The 22,831-nt window shown below is 43.9% G+C and overlaps 3 protein-coding genes across 3 annotated transcripts; 2 read left to right on the top strand and 1 right to left on the bottom strand.

The window, feature by feature from the left end:
* Window positions 1-743: 743 nt before the first annotated feature.
* Window positions 744-3,083, top strand: LOC137816160 (uncharacterized). Its single transcript, XM_068619245.1, has 3 exons — window positions 744-1,048; window positions 1,103-2,622; window positions 2,863-3,083. The coding sequence occupies exons 1-3, from the start codon at window positions 744-746 to the stop codon at window positions 3,081-3,083; spliced, it is 2,046 nt and encodes a 681-aa protein (XP_068475346.1).
* Window positions 3,084-16,397: 13,314 nt separating this feature from the next.
* Window positions 16,398-18,778, top strand: LOC137819630 (peroxidase RIP1-like). The gene is made up of 3 exons (XM_068623533.1): window positions 16,398-16,708; window positions 17,108-17,302; window positions 18,046-18,778. Exons 1-3 carry the CDS (start codon window positions 16,493-16,495, stop codon window positions 18,592-18,594), a joined length of 960 nt encoding a protein of 319 aa, XP_068479634.1. The 5' UTR covers window positions 16,398-16,492; the 3' UTR covers window positions 18,595-18,778.
* Window positions 18,779-20,317: 1,539 nt separating this feature from the next.
* LOC137816140 (uncharacterized mitochondrial protein AtMg00310-like) lies at window positions 20,318-21,103 on the bottom strand. Its single transcript, XM_068619228.1, has one exon. The coding sequence runs from the start codon at window positions 21,101-21,103 to the stop codon at window positions 20,318-20,320; it is 786 nt and encodes a 261-aa protein (XP_068475329.1).
* Window positions 21,104-22,831: the final 1,728 nt, after the last annotated feature.

Genomic DNA, 22,831 nt, shown 5'->3' with positions numbered 1-22,831 from the left:
CCAGGGCAAGTAAATAGTGATTGGGGCGCATGAGTTGGCGCCTAAATAGTATGACGGGGCGAGATATACAGCGTTCAGGTTAGAACCCAAGTGGCCGCAAGGTTATTCATTGCACTCCAGATAAGGAAAGTCCATGGGCCAGATACGCCAAGATCCTAGGGATAGCGGCGCAAGGACCTTCTCCAAGGAACCCTAGATAATAGCAGCAGCGCAAAGGTAAACCCTAGTTTTCACCTATATAAAGGGCACGAAGAACCCTAGTAAGGTACGCTTTCACAGTTACACGAGTTTGAACCTAATTCTCATAAGTCACACAGAGCACAAACCCTAGTTGTCTTCGCAGCACCCCGAGTGAGCACAAGGCAATTAGGGCAACACAGTTTTAGCCACACAGTTTCAGTCATTGAGATTATCACACAGTTTTCAGTCACTTTGGTGTTTCTTGCTAGCTGACTTGATCGTCGGAGTGCAAACGGCCGCGAGGGCGCCCCTTTGTTCACTTCTTTCAGGTACTCACAGACGGAGCAAGACGAGGGTGCCCTAGCTCGCAAGGACAAGCCACGCGTAAAGACGATCCCGGTCAACCGGCCAGAACATATGGCGTCCACCGTGGGGCCGATATAAACATCGGTTCCACCACACAAGTTTTCAATTCCAGTTTTCGAAACCCAGATAAGTTGCGAGGATCTCCAGAGATGACCCTGCAACAACTCATGGGTATGGTGCAAGGGCTGCAGGACGCGATGGCAGCCTCAAAGGTGGAGCAGGAGCGCATGCAGGCGGATCTGGCAACCTCTCAAGTAAGAAACGACAAGCTCCACCGCGCCAATGAGGAATTACGCCGTGGGTGGCGTGGCAGAGATGAGCCTGAGGCTGCATCCCCACCCAGGGAATTCACAACACCGTTTTCGCAAACAATTCTGGAGACAGCGATTCCCAATACGTTCACAAGACCCAAAGCGACCTTCACGGGGGTGGAGAATCCTGAGGCACACCTCACGGCGTTCCACACACAGATGTTGCTGGTAGGCGGTTCAGACGCCGTGAGGTGCAAGCTTTTCATGAGCACCTTGACGGGGATGGCTATGGATTGGTTCATCAGCCTCCCAGAGGGCCACGTCACGTCCTTCGCCCAACTTTCACAACTATTCAGAGAGCAGTATCTAACCAACAGAACTCCCGCCCCAGTCTCGTATGATCTTTTCGACGTCAAGCAATTCCAAGGCGAAACCCTAAAAGAATACATAAGCCATTTTGGGGCACAAGTGGTGAAAGTGGGCACCACGGAGGAACCCATGATTGTATACGCATTCAGGAAGGGGGTACGTCCCGGATCTTTCAGTAAAACGCTTAACTGCAGCCGCCCCAAAACTTTCGCTGAAATAAGGCGACGAGCGGTAGAGCACATTGCCTCAAAAGGTGAGGCGTACGAGAAGTGCACGACCACTGCACCCGCGCGGCCCAAGGCACAGATACGTACGCAACCTGTTAGGGTTCACCAAGCCGCCACGGAGAGAAAACACTTAGACAGAATGCGCGCCTACGAGCCAAGGAGGACCCAGCCTAGGGGTCGAGCAGAGGAAAGGAGAGAAGGAAACAGGCCACCGAGGCACAACTTTGTGATGGAACTCAAAGATCTGATCGTGGTGCCCAACATAGCCGACAGGTTGAGGCCGTCGGTGAAGTCTGACAAGGTGCTGGGACCCCACAAGGAATCATGGTGCGAATTCCACGAAGCATTTGGGCATCATATTAACAATTGTTTGGCGCTGGGTCACCAGTTGGATGAAGTCGTAAAGAATGGCTTCCTGAAGGACTACTTGGTGGAGAAGCAGACAGGACAATCGTCAGTTTCGCAACCGACGAGTGGCGAGGGACAGCAGCACGAGGTGCCCATCCACGGCGAGGTCCACACCATAGCGGGTGGGTTCTCGAGCGGTGGGTGTACTGCGTCACAACGCAAGAAGTATGTTAGGTCCATAATGTCAGTAGAGGCTTTTGAGGATCATTCGCCCGATGTGGACTTCACGTTCACCAAAGAAGATCTCAGGGACGTTATGCCCCACGACAACGACCCCATTTTGATCTCGCTAGTCACGGCGGGAAGGATGGTTCATCGAGCATTGGTCGATCAAGGGAGCTCGGCAGATGTGATGTTCTGCCCAACTTTCGAGAAGTTACAGTTGTCCCTAGACCATCTGAGGCCGTATGGGGGCTGCCTATATGGCTTTGCTGGTGACCAAGTGGAGGTCAGGGGATACATTGAGTTAAGAACGACATTCACAGATGTGGCGGTTTCGCGAACAGAGAAGATCAGGTACCTGGTCGTGAATGCCCCCTCAGCATACAACATCCTGTTAGGGAGGCCAACACTCAACAGGATAGGAGCTGTACCCTCCACTAGGCATATGAAGGTCAAGCTCCCTTCGATGGAAGGGGTGGTTATCACCATTCGCTCTGATCAAAAGGAGGCAAAAAAGTGCTATGAAAACAGCCTCAGAAATAGGCGATCAGTGTGCCATGTAAGCACAACGCCACCCCCTGGTGCATGCCCCAGACAGGAGAACCTGCGAGTAGGCACTACACTTCAAGTAATCGCTGAAGGGGATGTGGAGATGCCAGGTATGGCGAGCGTCGCTTGGATAGAGGAAGAAGGCGATCGCCCGGAGGCCACCAGGGAGTCAGGAATCGCAAGGGCGGTCATCGCCAGTGAAAGGAGGCCCCAGCCGGTCAAGGATTGGCTCTAGATGGAGATCGGTGGGAAGACATTCAAGTTGGGAAAAACCTTAGATGACGAAACGCGGGACCAGATCGCCAAGGTGATAAGTAAACATCTGGATGCATTTGCGTGGTCCGCCTCAGATATGCCGAGAATTGATCCCAACTTTTTGTCCCATCATTTGGCCATGGACCCCCAAGTCAAGTCGGTCCGTCAAAGAAGAAGGAAGTTCAATGAAGAAAGGAGGCAGGCGATCAAAGAGGAAACACAAAAACTCCTCGCCGCGGGCCACATAAAGGAAGTGCAGTATCTGGAGTGGCTCGCTAATGTTGTGTTGGTGAAGAAGAGCAATGGGAGATGGTGAATGTGCGTCGATTTCACAGATCTGAACAAGGCGTGTCCAAAGGATTTCTACCCTTTTCCCAGTATAGATGCCCTGGTGGACAGTGCAGCAGGGTGCAAGCTGTTAAGCTTCCTGGATGCCTTCTCGGGGTACAACCAGATCAAGATGCACCCCATGGATGAGGAAAAGACTGCCTTCATGACGGAAAGGTCGTGCTATTGTTACAGGGTGATGCCCTTTGGGCTGAAGAACGCGGGAGCCACGTATCAGAGGCTGATGGATAAAGTGCTCACGCCTATGATAGGGAGGAACGTGCAAGCTTATGTCGACGACATGGTCGTGACGTCCTCGGAGAAGAATCGGCACGTTGCCGATCTAGAAGAGCTATTTGTTACAATAGCCAAGTACAGGCTGAAGCTAAATCCCGAGAAGTGCATTTTCGGCGTAGAAGCGGGAAAGTTTTTGGGTTTCCTCTTAACAGAAAGAGGAATCGAAGTGAATCTTGATAAGTGTGCCGCCATCCTGGCAATGAGAAGCCCTGCCACTGTCAAGGAGGTACAACAGCTTAAAGGTCGGATGGCCGCTCTGTCACGATTCGTATCTGCCAGTGGGGAGAGGGGCCACCCGTATTTCCAGTGTTTAAAGAGGAATAACAGGTTTGTCTGGACGAGAGAGTGTGAAGAGGCTTTCGTAAAACTCAAGGAATACTTGGCGAGCCCGCCGTTTCTGTGCAAACCCCAAGTGGGAACGCCCCTCAAGTTATACTTCGCCGTCATCGAAAGGGCGTTGAGTGCGGTGCTCGTCCAAGAACAAGAACAAATTCAGAAACCTATCTATTTTGTCAGTAAGGTATTACAAGGTCCGAAAGTGAGATACCAAGCCCTAGAGAAAGCGGCGCTAGCGGTCGTGTTTTCGGCGAGAAGGCTACGACATTACTTCCAAAGCTTCGCGGTATGGGTGATGACTGACTTGCCCATCCAAAAGGTTCTAAAGAAACCGGATGTAGCTGGGAGGATGGTAAAATGGGCGGTGGAGTTTTCAGAGTTCGACGTCAGGTATGAACCCCGAGGACCGATCAAAGGGCAAATCTTCACCGACTTTGTGGTCGAGCTGTCCGCTGAAACGACGCATAACGCCGGAAGTGATGATCGTTGGGTACTCTCGGTTGATGGGTCGTCCAACCAGCTAGGTAGTGGGGCTGGAGTCATCCTGGAAGGACCCAACGACGTGTTAATAGAACAATCCCTGAGGTTTGCCTTCAAAGCCAGCAATAATCAGGCGGAATATGAAGCATTGATTGCCGATATTCTTTTGGCAAAGGAAATGGGAGCGAAGGTACTGATGGCCAAGAGCGACTCTTTGCTGATCACCGGGCAGGTGACCGGCGAATTCCAAGCCAAGGATCCACAGATGGCAGCTTACCTAGAATATGTACAGGAGTTAAGAAGGTCTTTTGCCTTGTTCGAAGTGGTGCACGTACCGAGGGAGCAGAATGCCCGAGCTGACTTGCTTGCCAAGCTCGCCAGTTCGGGCAAGGGGGGCAGGCAGAGGACTGTTATACAAGAAACTCTAAAGACACCCCGGGCGTTCGCAGCAGACCCCCAGGTCCTTGAAGTTTGCAAGTCGACGGAAGGGATAGCAAGGAGTCACCGATCTTTAACTCAGAAAACCTTGAGGACACCGAAAGTTAGGGCGCACCCAGTAGAGGAAGCGAAGACAACGCGGGTTTACGCTGTTTACCAACCAGACACATGGATAACGCCATACCAACGGTACATAGCAGACGGCGTCCTCCCAGTGGATCCGACGGAGGCCAGAAAGGTAAAGAAAAGCTCCAGCAAGTTCACCTTAATCGATGGAGAGCTGTACAGGTTCGGATTTACACACCCCCTGTTAGTATGTATGCATGGAGAGAAGTGCGTAAGAATTATGACTGAACTCCACGGGGGGATCTGCGGGAGCCACATCGGAGGTCGAGCCTTGGCAACAAGAACTCTCCGCGCGGGCTATTATTGGCCAACCATGAGGGAAGATTGCAAGGAATACGCACAGCGTTGCAAACAATGCCAGCAACACGCCAACTAGCACAAAGCGCCCTCAGAAGAGCTAAAATCAATCTACAGCCCCCGGCCGTTTCATACGTGGGGAATCGATATTCTGGGGCCCTTTCCGTTAGCGATCAGGCAAATGAAGTACTTGGTTGTAGCGATCGAGTACTTCACGAAATGGATCGAAGCGAAACCAGTAGCCCAGATCACCGCACACAAGATTCAGAATTTCGTATGGAAGAACATTGTGTGCTGTTTTGGTGTGCCCAAGCGTTTGGTATCAGATAATGGGACCCAGTTCGCAAGTCACCTATTGAAGAAGTTGTGCGAGGATATTGGGACGCAACAGGTGTTTGCTTCTGTGGAGCACCCACAAACGAATGGGCAAGTGGAGTCGGCCAATCGGGTTTTGCTGAGAGGACTGAAGAGGAGGTTGGAGAAAGCCAAGGGGTCTTGGGCTGAAGAAGTCCCCCGCATAGTATGGGCATATCATACCACCGAGCAATCGGGAACCCACGAAACCCCGTTTAGCTTGGTATATGGGTGCGATGCGATGATCCCAGTCGAAATCCAGGAAAGCTCGCCAAGATTCCAGAACTTCGTGGCAGAAGACTCGAACGCCGAAAGAAGAATGAATTTGGATTTGCTGGACGAGGTCAGGGAGGAGGCAAGGGTAAAGGCCGAAGCAGTAAAAAGAAGAGTTGAACGCAAGTACAACTCCAAGATGAAATCAAGGCGATTCAGAGATGGCGACCTGGTGATGAGGAAGGCCCACCAGTACGAGATGCAGAACAAGCTGTCGCCCAAGTGGACGGGACCGTTCAGAATAACCGAAGCACTCGGAAACGGCGCTTACCTCCTAGAAACACTGGAAGGAGGGGCGATTCCTCGCACTTGGAACGCCACCCATCTCAAGTTTTATTACAGTTAAAACATTGCAAATTCAGAACGCATGCATTCAATACAAGGTTTTAAAGCATAATGTTTTAAGTCCTCATCATCATATGGCGATCGGAGGCACAAGTGTGAAGTTTTTAGTCCTCCTCGCCGTGAGCGAGCGTAGGCGAGAAGAGAGCAAAAGTCCTCCTCGCAGAGTGAGGGAGCGTAGGCGAGAAGATATTAAAAGTCCTCCTCGCCGTGAGCGAGTGTAGGCGAGAAGAGATTAAGATAAGGTACCACTAGGACAGAGCGTCGCCAGAAGTAGGCGTCGCCACCAGATAATCAAGCAGAAGTCAAGTCTAGAGCAAGGTAACAAGGTACGTTCAGTGTGAGTTAAAATTCGGGCGTCTAGTCCTTGAGTAGGGGTCCCTCCTCAAGTAGGAATAGCTAGCCCCGGTATCAGATGATAGATATAAGTTAAATCTGGATGTCTAGCCCTTGATCAGGGGTTAAGGGATTTCTTCGGGACGCCCCTCCTCAAGTAGGAACAGCTAGCTTCAACATCTAATGTTCAGAACAGATTGCAAGACCTCTTTGCGTAAGCAAATTGAGGCAAAGTTCGAAAGTCCTCCTCACCCTCAAGTGAGTTCAGGCGAGATGAGATTGAAAGTCCTTAGTGCCTCCAGGGAAAAGGTAGCCCCTAGGCAAGTTGAGGCGCCAGAGAAAGTCCTTCTCACCCTCGAGTGAGTTCAGGCAAGATGAAACCGAAAAGTCAGGGGTGTTAACAATCTCAAATATGGGAAAGAAGGGTTGGAGAAGAACTCTTTCCCCTTGAGTGAGACACCAATATTGACCTAGTAAGACCAGTTAAGTTAAAAGTTAAAGGGTGGTAGGAGAGGTTCGTAGAGGGCACCCCACCACCCAAATCATTGTTCTGAAACTCAGGGAGGTAGAGAAGGATCCGAAAGGCGGCTCTACCCCTAGATGAGGGAACAATGATGTGAGTTATTTCAGGGTAAAGACTCGGGGAAGGTAGAGAGAGATCCGAAAGGCAGCTCTCCTCCCAGATGAGCAAAGATGAAATCAGGAGATGGTCCCGTGGGGGACGTTCTCAGTTAAGAGGAAGGTGGCGTCGCCAGAAGCCCATTGCACGAAAATGAAACAGAAGAGGATTGAATGGCAAGGGCCCACGTCAGCAAAGTTCCAGGCGACGACGTAGAAATGCCTTTGGCCCTTGGTAGATTGGGCGAGAAAGGGTACAGATATTAAGGTCGACCTAAGCCCTTTTTACCGGATAAGTTAGAAGATTATACATATATATATATATATATGCGTGCACATGAGTATCAAATAGTTCAAATAGAATGAAAATTACAGACCAAAGTCAAGTACAAGAGTTTTCAAGGCGATAAATCGATGGGGGGGACGATCTTGCCATCCACAACCTCATTGTACACGGAAAACTCCGAGAGGTCCAGATTGGAGAATTTGCAAGCAAACTGCTCCAGAGCTGCTCCGAAGCCGGAAGTGAGAACCTGGGCAGCATCGAGTTGAAGTTCATCGACCTTTGTCTTCAACCCGCGGTTCTCTTCATCGAGCTCGTCAGTTTTCTTCTTGAGCCCGTTGTTTTCTTCACGAGCTTGAGCAAGCTCCGCAGCCGTTTCAGCTAGTTCCTGGGAGGCCTTGTCCCGATCCTGCTCAACTCTTCCCAGAAGAGTCTCCCTCTCGATCGATCTCTTCTCTAGGTTGGCCACCTGTTGGGCATCGGCTTTCTTAGCCTCCTCCAGCTTGGCGATTTTCTCCCTCAAGGGGACGAGCTTGCTCTCCAGCTCGATGATCTCCTGAAGCTTGTCGTGCAGTTTTCTACACAATTCATTCTTGTCATCGCACACGCTTCGGAGCTCGTCTTTGAGAGCATTCTCGACCCGCGAGAACTCGATGCCTTGCAGCAGCATGTCGCACTTGATCTTCTTAGCTTCAGCCTTCGCGGTGCTTGCAACTTCTTGATGGATGCGACAGTCGAGTTCTAGCTTCTCCAAGTGGCCTTTCAGCCCTTCGGCGACGATGTGAGGGAGGCCCTCGTTGGCCATAGCATGAAGACGCGTATTGAAGTTTTTCAAGGCCTCTTGGAGGGAGCTTGGAAGACCCGGTGTTGATGGAGGGGGCGGGGGTTGGTGCTCACCACCACTCTCGCAAGGTTGGATCACGGGGGGAGCTTCGAAGCGTGGTGGTGAGGTGGGCAGCTCTTCGGCGGCTTGGATGGAGGCTTGCGTATCAGCAAGTTGCTCGGGGGTGACCTCAGCAACTGAAGCGTTTGAAAGTGGAACCTCCCCAGCGGACTCGAATGGTGTGGAGGCGCTAGGGGGTTCTCAACGAAGTTTGGAGCGGCGCTCTCAATCGCTGGGGGCTCTGCCACCGCACCCTCTTCCTCTTGCAGATTAGTCCATCCTCAGTGGCTTCATCCGTCTCTTCATCAGACACTACCCTAGGGGCCTTCCTCTTGGCCTTCTTGAGGGGTAGTTTCTTGCGTTGAGGGGCTGGAAGAGTGGCGGCTGCGGGTGGATCAGCTGGCGAAGACTGGCCTTGGGCGGCGGCGATCTCCGCAACAGAATTCAGAACTGTTTGGGAGCCCACCGCCAGCTTGTGGCGCCTAGCTATGGCACGTAGCTCAACCATCTTATCCTTTCCCAACAACATATCTGCATAGTGGCCCATGATTAGTCCAGTGGTTAACAATGCAAAGAAAGATAAGTAATGAAAGACAACACATAGGGAAAGCTAAAACTACACACGAGACAAAGGTCGGACGACACAAGTGTAAGTTAAGAAAGCCCAAGGACGAACCTATATGGACGTCTAGCTGGCTTTCGTGAAACTCATAAGAAATAATGGAAGAGGTGGGGAGAACCACGTCGCAGGAGGCGACTCCTTTCCAGAAATTGCACAAATCCTTGTCGAGCGCCCCCATCTTTTCCGGCCCCCTGGCCTTCCTGAAACTTGACTCCTTCTTCCCCTTGTTCACCCAGTACAGGGGAACCCGTCGAGAAGAGAAGGGTCTTGAGTGCTGCAGCACACACGTACGAACTTCCCCTTCCAATCCTTGTAGGATTGCTGGAAGATAGAAAGAATAGACCTCCCGGCGATCCCATTGAGGCTGACCCATAGACGATCGCCCGGGTTCTTCGCCTCGAACAGGTACAGGAATACGTCCACAGAGGCCGGGAGCCCCAAGTGTGCGCAAATAATCTGGTAAGCTCGCACGAACGCCCAGCTGTTGGGATGGAACTGGGCGGGAGCTATGTCGAGCTCGGTCAGGAGCTCCCTCTCAAAGAGTGTAAAGGGAAAACGGAGTTTGACCTTCTTAAACATGGTGGTGTAGATGAAGTAGAAGGGGGTGTCGTCGCTCCCCTGATCATCGGTGCAGATTGGCTCACCGGGAGGACAAGGCCGCACAACCACTTTGTCATCATGCTCTTTACTGAAGGAGAGGTTTGCCTTGTCACCCCTCTTGAGGCGAAAGACGTCAAGGTCGGAGTTGACGGAGGAGGTCTCGCCCAACAAGGTTGCGGAGGCCCACGGGTATAACCGCTCGTAATCTGGTAGGGGTTCTACCACCACATTGGTTTGTGGTGGGTTTGGTTGCGGTTGGCTACGGCGAGAAGACGCGGGTCTCACGACTCGGTCGGAGGAAGCATTGGGACCCCTTGGGGGGTCGCGAGAAGAAGAGGGGTTGGCCCTACGGGTTTTCGCCGGAGGGTTGCGAGGAGATGGAGGAGGGTTTGGTGTGAGTTTTGGACGAGTCATCGAGAAAGCTACAAGAAGATGAAAAGGTATGAGTGTTCGTAAACAGAAAGACTCGACAAAAGAAGAGAAAAGGGAAGAACAAGGGGGGCTCGCAGAGAAAGGTTCAGAAACCCTAAACGCAGAGAAGAGAAAAACGAAACAGAGAAACATCCCACAACGTATGCTCCAGACAAGTATTGGATGATGCAAACCGATCAAAATGCAGCAAATATCAGTAGAAGTGGTAAAAAAGTTACCTTTAGACGATCAGAAGAGCGGTCAGAAGGATGGAGGTTGGGAGAATCGGAGCGTTCGCTGGAGCGTTTTGAGAGTTCGAAGAGAGGTAGAAGATAATGAAACAGTGAAATGGCGCGAAGTGTTTAAGAGTTTCGAAGAATGTCGAACGTTGCGAGAAGCGCAAACGACAATGAACAATGGCCGTCGATGGGTCCACGTGTCGAACGATCGAAGGAGTTGGTGAAGTGTCAAATCAGTAGATGGCCCGGGCATTAGCGCACGAAGCCACGTAGATCGCCGAAGTTTAACTTATCTTCTTTACCAGAAGGATCGCAGCCCGCGTACCGATCGAGTCATCAAGAGCGATGACGTGATCAAGAAGTGCGCATGGTCGCCGATCGTAAAGATGGCGGTCTGCAACATATGAGACCGCCGGCTGTGTCGTCGCCAAAATGAAAGAAAAAAGGCGACCTGACACCGCTACGAGCAGCACATCGCCAACTTTCCCAATAAGATCGGAGCAAAGATGTCGGAGGTTCGAATAAGAAAGCTTAAATGAACGAGCATCCCTCACAAATACGAAGGCCAAGTAAAGCCATAAATGAAAGCTTGTAGGGGTTCTACCACCACATTGGTTTGTGGTGGGTTTGGTTGCGGTTGGCTACGGCGAGAAGACGCGGGTCTCACGACTCGGTCGGAGGAAGCATTGGGACCCCTTGGGGGGTCGCGAGAAGAAGAGGGGTTGGCCCTACGGGTTTTCGCCGGAGGGTTGCGAGGAGATGGAGGAGGGTTTGGTGTGAGTTTTGGACGAGTCATCGAGAAAGCTACAAGAAGATGAAAAGGTATGAGTGTTCGTAAACAGAAAGACTCGACAAAAGAAGAGAAAAGGGAAGAACAAGGGGGGCTCGCAGAGAAAGGTTCAGAAACCCTAAACGCAGAGAAGAGAAAAACGAAACAGAGAAACATCCCACAACGTATGCTCCAGACAAGTATTGGATGATGCAAACCGATCAAAATGCAGCAAATATCAGTAGAAGTGGTAAAAAAGTTACCTTTAGACGATCAGAAGAGCGGTCAGAAGGATGGAGGTTGGGAGAATCGGAGCGTTCGCTGGAGCGTTTTGAGAGTTCGAAGAGAGGTAGAAGATAATGAAACAGTGAAATGGCGCGAAGTGTTTAAGAGTTTCGAAGAATGTCGAACGTTGCGAGAAGCGCAAACGACAATGAACAATGGCCGTCGATGGGTCCACGTGTCGAACGATCGAAGGAGTTGGTGAAGTGTCAAATCAGTAGATGGCCCGGGCATTAGCGCACGAAGCCACGTAGATCGCCGAAGTTTAACTTATCTTCTTTACCAGAAGGATCGCAGCCCGCGTACCGATCGAGTCATCAAGAGCGATGACGTGATCAAGAAGTGCGCATGGTCGCCGATCGTAAAGATGGCGGTCTGCAACATATGAGACCGCCGGCTGTGTCGTCGCCAAAATGAAAGAAAAAAGGCGACCTGACACCGCTACGAGCAGCACATCGCCAACTTTCCCAATAAGATCGGAGCAAAGATGTCGGAGGTTCGAATAAGAAAGCTTAAATGAACGAGCATCCCTCACAAATACGAAGGCCAAGTAAAGCCACAAATGATCAGAGGCAGGGTATGCACTACAGTCCAAAGGGAAGGAATGGGGAGACGAGTAAATGCTATCTAAGGAATTCATGCCGAACATGACGAAGGGAGATATTAGGAGTAACGTACGCGGCATAGCAAGGAACGCAAGCATGCAAAAATAAATCGGATAGCATTTAACATAAAGGAAAACGTAAAGCAAGAGTTATGGTTACAGACAGAGTTCATAACAGTTGCAAGATGAAAATATAATCCTGTACACATTCTAATGTTTGCACAAAAAGCAAAAACAGGCCATTCATCAGTGGCCCCCAGAGTTTGAGCAGTACAACGAAGAAGCCCCGTCTCCAAGTCTCAAAGCCTGAGTCAGCAGTGTCCTTTGATGATCGTTTATCTCCGAACCTACATAAAAAAAGGGTCAAGCACAGTAAGAGACAGGCATGAAACGAAGCATTTCGAAACAAAATCATACAAGAAATCCAACGAGAGTAGGGAGTAGGGGGTCATAAGGAAAGCCTCCCGCACATATATATTTTCCCAGAAGCTCGACATTATATTCTAGGCTTATCAAGGCAGCCGCGTCAAAACCTCCAGCGCCCGCCAGGATCTTGCAAGCCTCCTGATCCCTTGGAGGCAACCTCTTAAGAGGCTTAGATTTCAAGGCTCTGGCGTCCTTTGTCCAATACAAAGGAAAGCCGTCCAAAGCAGAAGGCACAAGGTTGGAACAGCACACCTTGAAAAACATGCCTTTCCACCCTGTGAAGGTTTGCTGGAAAGGGGTCAAAAGAATCCTACCGGGAACGTTACTGAGAATCACCCAGAGGTTATTTCTCTGCCTCTTCACCTCAAAGAAGTGAAGGAAGATGTCTACGGAAGGTGCACATCCTAGGAAACCAAACAAAATATCAAAGGCTTTAACGAAGGCCCAACTGTTAGGATACAGTTGGGCTGGGGCAGCGTTCATCTCTGTTAGCAACTCTCTCTCGAACCTAGAGAGAGGAAGGCGCACGCCGACGTGCTTAAAGACCACCTGGTAAAAATAGAAAAAGGGGACTCCATTGTTGGACCGCTCATCCCCACACACCGGCTCCCCTAAGGTGCAAGGGAGCACGGTGATGTCGTCATCATGCCTCTTTGCGAAGGCACGACGATCATAGGAACACTCTTCCCCCACGTGTTCCCTCAGGGCCCTGGTGGAAAGTAAGCTAGAGCATTCGTCAAGAAGTTCACTCGAAGCCCAAGGGTAAAGATCCTTGTGACCCACTCTGGAGGAAGAAGGGTTGGTAGACATTTTAGTACGTAACTGCCAGTGAAGAAACTGAAGGTGAAGGAGGAAGGATCCAGCAGCGGAATAGAAGGAAAGTTTACAAGGAAAGAACACGGAACAAGGAGTTCTTGAGAAGAAGATGAATATCGCAAGAAAGATGCGAAAGAAGTAAAGACAGTGAGTTAAGGCACGGGGTTTTCAAAGATTCAAGCGTGATAGTTGAAGCAGTAAAGGACGTTAAAACGAACGCCTTACGATTGGGCCACGTGTCACGAGATGGAGGTGCGAACTGAAGTGTCACTTTTCTCGCTCAGAGAATATCACATCGTCAGAGTCCTTGAGGGTACATCGCGCCGGCGACGCAGAAATGTCACGTCAGCCGGTCGGGGATTGACACGTCGTCAAAACGCCGCGAGGGCAACAGGGGCGAGGCCTTAGTCTTTTCGCTGAAGCAAGCCATCAGCTTAAGACTGGGGGGCTTGTGTACCGTCCCGGGGTGATCAACCAAAAGTCAAAGTCAAAGTCAACACATAGAAAGACATCGCCCAATGGAGACGTCGCCCAAGGGAACTTCGCGTAAGAGAGACATCGCCAAGATGAGGCATAGCCTCGACAATCCAGAACAGTAACAAGGTAAAGAAAGGTGGCTCCAAGGCCATAAGTTCTAGTGCCAGCAGGGGGTAAACCTGGCTCATGAAGTACCTACGACCACTGCTGAGAAACCCTGGTACAGATACGACCCATGAGAGGGCCACGACCAGGGTTAGATCACATGCATGGTACGAGAGAAAGGTATACATACCCAGGGCAAGTAACCAGTGATTGGGGCGCATGAGTTGGTGCCCAAATAGTATGACGGCGCGAGAGATACAGCGTTCAAGTTAGAACCCAAGTGGCCGCAAGGTTATTCATTGCACTCCAGATAAGGAAAGTCCATGGGCCAGATACGCCAAGATCCTAGGGATAGCGGCGCAAGGACCTTCTCCAAGGAACCCTAGATAATAGCAGCAGCGCAAAGGTAAACCCTAGTTTTCACCTATATAAAGGGCACGAAGAACCCTAGTAAGGTACGCTTTCACAGTTACACGAGTTTGAACCTAATTCTCATAAGTCACACAGAGCACAAACCCTAGTTGTCTTCGCAGCACCCCGCAGTGAGCACAAGGCAATTAGGGCAACACAGTTTTAGCCACACAGTTTCAGTCATTGAGATTATCACACAGTTTTCAGTCACTTTGGTGTTTCTCGCTAGCTGACTTGATCGTCGGAGTGCAAACGGCCGCGAGGGCGCCCCTTTGTTCACTTCTTTCAGGTACTCACAAACGGAGCAAGACGAGGGTGCCCTAGCTCGCAAGGACAAGCCACACGTAAAGACGATCCCGGTCAACCGGCCAAAACACGAGGTAACGAGTCTGATTGCCAATCCAAAAGAGGATTGGCCCAACCAAAATTCCAAAAATCCATCATTTACTATCATTTTTTATTTTTTAGTATTATTTGGGTATTTTTTAGGTACTCTAAGGTTTTAGTTCTCATACTTAAACTTATCAGAAAATTCTGAAATTTTACATGATGCTTTCTAATATAAATTAGAGATTTATCAAACCATTATGATTAAATTACATTCAAAAATTTATTTATTATTCATATATTACATTACATAATCTTATTTGTGTGTTCTAACTTGAAATCTTATTATTTCAATGCTTATTGTGGATATAACATGTTGAGTAGGGGGAGAAAGACAAGTGCAAATGCAAAGAAACTCACTTGGATGTACCTTAAGGTAACCATGTATAACACTTTAGAATTACATCAAATTTTTCCATATATTTATAGAACTTGTGTACACTTTTATATATTTAAATTATGATATTACATGTATTATTATTCTGAAAATTTGATATTTTGTGCAGAATTAGATTAGAGTAAAAATGTAATAATTATTTTTTAAAGAAAAAACACTTATAACAACGGTTCTCCATTAGAACCGTCTTTAAAAAGTTATAAGTGTTTTTTTTTTAAAATTACTGTTATTTGGTAGAACAACGACGTTTTAGAATCGTCGTTGAAGTGGCTTTAAAACGACAGTTCTGAAATCGTCGTTATAAATAGCTGATTTATAATGACACTCGCAATAACGACGGTTTGAAAACCATCTTTATATGACTTTTTTAACCGTCGTTAATGTGCTGTTTTTACTAGTGTTTGAAAAATAATCTAATTTAAAAAAAAAAAACTATTTTCAACAAAAGTTCATCCAAAACCATTGTCATTTGGGAGACTTTTAACGACAATTTACTCAAAACTGTCTTTGTTTCTTCAATTATTTTTTAAAATTTTCAATTTTAACAAGCTCTTGATTGTGCCATTAGTATTATATTATTATATCCATTTATGATGATGATTTTCTTAAAACATTCCATCATTGATCTCTTAAACTTACAACAACGATGACAAATCTAGAAGTTAAGTCATTTTTAATTTTTTATAAGTTACTTTTAACAGTTGTTAAAAGCTTTTTATACAGTAGTAAGGACATTCTTGGAGTGAGCACCAAAACTGATTTCGTCCTTAATAAAATTACTTTGATGCTTACATTTTTTGTTATTAAAGGAACATTTAGTAAGCACACCAAAATAATGTTTTTTTTTTTATGTTTAAGAGAAAACTTAAGAGAGAGAAAATAATTTCAAAGGTTTTCTTAATATTTGCTTTTCCTATTTTTAATAAAGAGTGTTATTGTTTTCTTCTTTAAGTTAGATATAATGGTATTCTAATTTATTTCTCTTTTAGTAAATTATTTTAGAATATTGTATTTTTCTTATTCACCATTTCATTTTATTATAGCTATTATTGTTTTAGTAGTGCAGTGTTACCCTAAAACTCAACATTTTTTTTTAACTTATTTCTAGATAAAATTATGTAAAATTTCTTTGGAATTATTTTTCCATGAAAAAAAAATCATAGAAAATTGACATTTTTTTAGTAGTGAGATAAAAAATCTGACTCAATGTCCTAAAAGAAATAAAGACACAAATAGCTCACATCACTCTAGAAAGGGTGAAACGATAAACTTAAACCTACTACGTAAATAACCTCAGTTTATATAATATGGGCAAGTTGAAACTTTCCAATGATTCCAAATAACAAATAATAATAGTATAGTTTACAAATCAATATTGTAAAATGATTAACTGGCAAGAAAGTGAATATTTCGTTTTGACTCGATCGAAAGAGATGTACATTGATGTACGTTTCCCTTAATAGTATTTTTTAACCTAATCATTCAATGGTTGACTTTCAATTAACAAATCCCATGGACTAAATCAATCCATGACAAATTCTTTTTTCATTTTCTTATACATATCCAAGTGAACTCTTGCAAGTTAAGCATTTCATTAATGCCTTGATGAACGTTTCTTTCCCCGAATAGGTCAATTCTAGGTATGATATTGCGTAGAATAGTGCTTCATCCCTATGTATAAAAGGGTTGTAGAAAACATAAATCACCATAACCCAATAATTGGTTCTATCTCTTAGCTTACTAGCTAGTGATTTCTTATCTATTATCCACCATTCACTGCATGATATAAATGGCTTCCTATAAGCACTTCTCTGTTTTCCTCTATGCCTTTGTGTTTGCAGCTGTGGTATCAACAGCATATTCTTCACTGTCACCTGATTACTATGACTACTCATGCCCTAACGCTTTGAGCTCCATCAGAAGTGTTGTGGAAGCTGCGGTGCAGAAAGAGCAGCGTATGGGAGCTTCTCTCCTACGCTTGCACTTCCATGATTGCTTTGTTAACGTAAGACTTTCTAGTTGCATGTATATGTGTATGTACATGTGTTTGTACAATATTAATAATCAGTTTTATAGATAGACATAGCTAAACTTTTCTATAAATATATACTTCTAAGAAAAAAATGAGATACAAAATAAGTTTTTCTAGAAATTTTAAGAAATTATTATAAGAAAATTCTACAAATTAGTTTTAATTAGTAAAAAATTATTTAAATTTTTTTCTTATTTTCTTTTTGTAAAAATAGTTTTGAAAAAAATTATCTGAAAACACACTATTATTTGTCTTTGGAGGATGTTGCTTGTACTTCTTTTACCTATATATTTCTTTGCATGCCCGATAAAAAGAATGATGAAATTGTTGTAGTGTGATGAATAAGTTGGTTTTGTAATTGTGACTCAACAGGGTTGTGATGGTTCAATTCTACTAGACCCTTCACCCTCCATTGACAGTGAAAAGAATGCACTTCCAAATTTTCAGTCTATAAGAGGATTTGAAGTGGTGGATGAGATCAAGCAGGCTGTAGACGAAGCATGCGGAAAACCAGTTGTTTCTTGTGCAGACATATTGGCTGTTGCTGCACGAGACTCTGTCGTTGCGGTGAGTGATATTACTGTATATTACAACAAATTCCTATGTTAATGTTCAGTAGTATAGTCTATATTTCTTTTGTGCTTCATAGTTGAATTGATTAAGTCATGTTTAGTTTTTCTATATTATTTACCGTGTGTTCTTTTGGTACTTCTGGTACCTTTTAATATATTCTGTTTTGATAAAAAAAATAAGATTACCAGGTCAAGTAGAGTAAGGTTTAAATGATTTAATTTTATTTTCTAAAAACATGGTAGGAACAGGCAAACAAAACTAACTTAATAATAAGATTTATTTTATTTCCTGACTCAGTAATCATGAGATATTCAAATATGAAATACAACTTTGAAAATTGTATGACACTTTTACTCTTCTTTCTCCCATTTTCGTTGTCATGTTGTCAAAGATAAAAACTTAAAAACTTTATGTTTTCTTTCTTTTAACTATTTGTCAACTGAACTTGAAACTCTGAATAAAAATCATATATAAACTCCTGTTGCCAGGGAGACTCTAAACTTCAAGAGGTTCATGAAGATCCAAACTTTAAATTATAAACAAAAATCACTAGTTTTTTATGTCAGGTATAAACTCATCACAATTTTGTTCCTCATCTCTACAACAATGACTGTAAAAGGAAAATAGGCTACCGTGATCATGTGGGTTGATTTAGCCATCTGCAATTCACGTTGGCTTGTTGTTGTCAGTAACATGAAAGAAAATTGATATTAACAATGATGTGTTTTCCCTTGCAGCTAGGGGGGCCAACATGGGAAGTGAGACTAGGAAGAAGAGACTCCACCACAGCAAGCCGTGAAGCAGCAAATGCAAACATTCCAGCACCATTTTTCAGCCTTTCTGAACTCATCTCCAACTTCAAGAGCCATGGCCTTAACGAGAAGGACCTTGTTGTTCTCTCTGGAGGCCACACAATTGGATATGCACGTTGTGCTACCTTTAGGGACCATATCTACGATGACTCTAATATTAATCAACGTTTTGGAAAAGAACTTAAGTACATTTGCCCTAAAAAAGGAGGTGACTTCAACCTTGCTCCTTTGGACCGCACAGCAGCACAATTTGATTCAGTCTACTTCTCTGATTTGATTCATAGGAAAGGGATTCTTCACTCTGATCAGGAACTGTTCAATGGTGGTTCTACTGATGCATTGGTTAAAAGATATAGCTACAATTCTAAGGCTTTCCACAAGGACTTTGCAAAATCTATGATTAAGATGGGAAACATAAAACCACTCACTGGGAGTAAAGGGGAAGTTCGACTGAACTGCAGGACAGTGAACTAATTCATTACAGAACTGAAGAATCAAGTACGAGATGTAGGTGAAAATTTGTTTCGCAAGTGTTTGAATTTATTATATTGTAATGTAATGTTTGTACATGTATCCTTCATGATACAAGATTTTTTTTTTATTATTAAAATGTACTATTAAAGATTCAAAATAGAAAGATATTACAGTTTTGATGAAACTGTACGACTACCTTTGATTCAAACTTACATTGCATGAAGTTACAACACCATGGGTCACATTAGAACCATATATAAATGATAGAAATGACCCTAAATGGATTTAAAATTTAACTTCATTTATACACTATAAAAAAAAATCATTAAATAAAAATTAATTTTAGATATTAAAATAATTAATTACTATTTAATTAAATTAAAGACTATTTTATAAATTAAAAAACTATTAGTATCTAAAAGTTGTTTATATTATTAATACATTAAAAAAACATTTAATTTTAAAAGGGTTTATTAGTGGAAATTTTAATAACCTCTAATAACACACCAACATAATGAGGGTTTTCAAACCCTTGGAAAGTATCTGTGGTTTTTAATAAACCACATTAAAGATTTTAGTATATGAAAGGGAGCATGAGCAATGGAAGTTGGGTTGGAATACCATACTTCTGCTAACAACTTTCAGTGGAATGAAGGTCACGGGTGCCATATTCTACCTACAAACGTGGGTCATAGAAAAAGGACATATGTTCCTAGCCATGTCAATCTTATAGGCTCGTGCTTTTACAATCGTGGCTGATGCAACTGACTTTGGGGAGATGACCAGTTTGGGAAGGTATAACTTAGTGCATGGAGCAGCATTTTATATGACAATTCAAGTGATGCATAACTGTTTTTCTGGTATGGGAGCTGGTATGGTTCATGTCACACCCATTTATAGTTTAATTTTTCTGTCACGATGGTGCACTATTTGTATGTTAATCTTAGAGGTTATAGCTACATACTATGCTTCATTCAAGTATGTATCGTTGTCTGAGAGTAGGTGCTGCCAAAAGGCTGTTGTAGTTTGGTGTCTCTTTTTGGGTATGAATCTATCTATATCTATCTATATATATAACAATTGAGGGAGCACAAACACGTCTGTCTTTTTTTTTTTTTTTATCGACAATAACAAATAAATAAATTAGAATCACTTCAGGGGTGGTTCAACCCTTATACACATTACACCCCACCAAATCCAGTTGCATACCACCAAAACCAACAAAACAATCCCTGTCCATATATAAACTAAAAAAACTTTAGTAAACTAACCTCATACACTCCATTGGTTCCAAACACCAATCAGAATAGGAGAAGGAAACTGACCGGGAATTTGTAGACACCCAGAACCACACCTTTACTTGTACCAATGCAAAAACTTCAGATACATCCGCCACTCCTCCTTTGAAAAGTAAGTGATTCCTGTGGCTCCAAATTTCACTAACCACCCCTACCCAAATTGTGTTCCAAACTACCAGACCCGTCTCAGAAGAAAAGCTCAGCCTAAACTGATCAAAGTTCAGCTTCGGCTCAATGTGAGACACAAACAGAATCCCAAGCCATCTGTAGCATAGACACCAAACTCGCCAAGCAAAAATGCATCCAAAGAACAAGTGACTACCAGACTCTTCCTCTTTCCCGCAAAAAACGCACCACAGACTTTCTAACTGCACCCCTCTTCTACTAAGATTAACCCTAGTAGCAAGCTTGTTTTCCAACACCCTCTAAGCCAAAAGCCCTGCTGAAGGAATTGCCTTGGACCCCCATAACTTACAGAAAACCGACGAAGAAACCACCTCATTATCCTTCCTAATAAGGTTATACGCAGAACTGACTGTAAAAAATTGGAGACCCCCAACCTTCCAAATCCATTTATCAACCTCACCTGGGACAACCTCAACCCCAAGCAGGAGCTGGCTCAACTGATCCGCCATCGGATTCTCCCAATCGAAAAAAGACCTCCTCCAATCGAGCTGCCAAACCCATCTTCCGTTAGTCCAAGACCCCACCTCCAGCAAATTTGAGTCTTTGTTAGAGCTGATGGAGAAAAGTCTTGGAAATACACTCTTCAGCGCCTCCCCCTTCAACCATCTATCCTTCCAGAAAAAGATATCATTCTCATCGCCTACTTTCCACTCAAAATTGTCTTCGAAACTTCTCCCCCAACCCTCTGAAGACCAAACTTCCTTCAGATCTTTCCACCAAAGAGAGCAATTTCTACCTTTACCTTCCTCTCCCAAACCTCTCCAACCGCCGTACTTAGAGAAAAGGACTTCCTTCCAAAGGCCTACCTCAGCCGAACCCAATCTCCAAATCCACTTCCCCAACAAAGCCAGGTTGAACTGCTTTGGATGTATGATTCCAAGCCCCCCGAACTCACGAGGCTTACAAACCAAGTTCCAGGAAGCCCAAGCAATCTTCCTTCCGTCTGCCCCCCATCCCCAGAGAAAATCCCTTTGAATCTTGATCAACTTCCTTTCCACCCCAGAAGACAATTTGAATAACGACATAAAAAATAAACAGGTCTGTCTAGACACGTGTCACAACCTCAAATTTTTGGAAAAAAAAATTTCAAAAACATTTTTTACCACAAAGGGAATTGTTTCCACATGTCACTCTCAGGGCACATCATCGTGACTCTCTAAATGCATGACACGTAGCGTATCAAACATTAACCACGTCTCCCACCCCATATTAACTTTTTCAGTCTGACCCTTTGCATTCTCTCTCTCTCTCAGACTCTCTGCACACCACGCCTCTCACTCTCTTCATTCCCTCCACACACTAAACCCTTACTTTCTCCATTCCCTCCAAAACTCTGAGCTTTCTCTCTTCTACTTTCCCCTTCTCTTTCATCGATTTGGCAACTGCAAACCTTCTGCTCATTGCCTTACCACCACTACAAATCTCTTTTTTAAGGTATTTTTCACTTGGCGCGATTTTTGAAATTTGAAATTTTGAAATGGTTATCAAGATTGGTTTTTGAGAATATATAGGTGCAAAGACCCATTCATATCTCATTTCCTTTTTTCATTTGCCGAAGAACAGGTGATTCTTTAATCATTTCTTTTCATTTTTGTTGGGTTTTGATGTATTTTTTATTCGCAAATGATGATTTTTTATTCTATGTTTCTTATGCTTTTCGTTGTTCTTGGGTTTTCTCATTAAAGTTTCAAACTTTGATCTGCTCCGAACATAAAAGGTGATACTTTTATCATTTTTTTCAATTTTTTGGTGCATTTTCTGTCGTTTTATTTATGTTCGTGGTTCTTTGTTTCTTATGCTTTTCGCTGTACTTGGAGTTTCTCATTAAAATTTTGAACTTTGAACTGCTCCTGAGACTTTCTTTCAATTTTTTTGGTTCACGGTGCGTTTATTGGTTCTGTCCAGTTTGTTCATCTCATTCTTTTCATTTTTTGCATTTTTTTGTCCCTCCCTATGTATTCAGTATTACATTCATTAAGTCTTACTGCTAAGTGTCATCTCACAACATTTTTTTAGAGTTGGGCCTTATAATATCACTCCATTTTTCTGACCTTAGTAATATATTATATAACTTAGCAAAATGTTTTATTTGCATGTAAGCAGAAACAAACGTGCATGTGTATTTCTTTGATGAAAAAAACAAATTATTAAAGTGTTACTTATAGGAATAGAATTAATTACATTTCTTTTAAGAATTTATTATTTAATAATGTACAATTTAAATTTAATGTAATTTCTATGTAATATGTATTTTTTTCTTTGTTATTTTAACTTTAATCTGCAGTGTATTTTATATTTTACAATGTTTACCTTCTTCATTTTATTTGAAAAAAATTTTGGTAACTAATTCATAGTATTTTTTTTAAACCATAAATTAAATCACAAAAAAAATAATAACAAATTTATTGGCTTTGATTTTCATTTCATATAATTTTATGAACAAAATATAAATTATAATATTGAAAAATTAATGAATAAAATGAAATAATATTGGTAACTAAATGGAAACTTAACATGACTTATATAATAAATTACTAATTTAAAAAAGGTATTTATATATTTTTATTAATGTCAATTGAATTCTTAAAAACTTTTTCTTTCTTTCTAAGATTTTCAAAATCCTAAATAAATAAAAATCCTGAAATTTGTAATATCATTTTTAAACCAAAATTTGATTTAAAATTCTAAATATATCCATATCCTAAATTATTTAATGTTATTTTTGAATAAAAATCTAAAATTAATAAAATTTC

The sequence above is a fragment of the Phaseolus vulgaris genome, chromosome 10 (assembly GCF_000499845.2).
Source record: "Phaseolus vulgaris cultivar G19833 chromosome 10, P. vulgaris v2.0, whole genome shotgun sequence".
Taxonomy (NCBI): domain Eukaryota; kingdom Viridiplantae; phylum Streptophyta; class Magnoliopsida; order Fabales; family Fabaceae; genus Phaseolus; species Phaseolus vulgaris.
Note: the sequence above shows the minus strand (reverse complement) of the source record. Positions and strands in the feature narration are given on the sequence as shown.

What these genes read in the sequence shown, in the direction of transcription:
- LOC137816140 (XM_068619228.1), bottom strand. Translation starts at nt 21,103, where the DNA reads ATGTCGTTATTCAAATTGTCTTCTGGGGTGGAAAGGAAGTTGATCAAG.
- LOC137819630 (XM_068623533.1), top strand. Translation starts at nt 16,493, where the DNA reads ATGGCTTCCTATAAGCACTTCTCTGTTTTCCTCTATGCCTTTGTGTTT. An exon ending in TCCATGATTGCTTTGTTAAC is followed by an intron (nt 16,709 to 17,107) that starts GTAAGACTTTCT and finishes GTGACTCAACAG; the next exon opens with GGTTGTGATGGTTCAATTCT. An exon ending in CACGAGACTCTGTCGTTGCG is followed by an intron (nt 17,303 to 18,045) that starts GTGAGTGATATT and finishes TTTCCCTTGCAG; the next exon opens with CTAGGGGGGCCAACATGGGA.
- LOC137816160 (XM_068619245.1), top strand. Translation starts at nt 744, where the DNA reads ATGGCAGCCTCAAAGGTGGAGCAGGAGCGCATGCAGGCGGATCTGGCA. An exon ending in GGCGGTTCAGACGCCGTGAG is followed by an intron (nt 1,049 to 1,102) that starts GTGCAAGCTTTT and finishes TTGGTTCATCAG; the next exon opens with CCTCCCAGAGGGCCACGTCA. An exon ending in AGGGGATGTGGAGATGCCAG is followed by an intron (nt 2,623 to 2,862) that starts GTATGGCGAGCG and finishes GGTCCGCCTCAG; the next exon opens with ATATGCCGAGAATTGATCCC.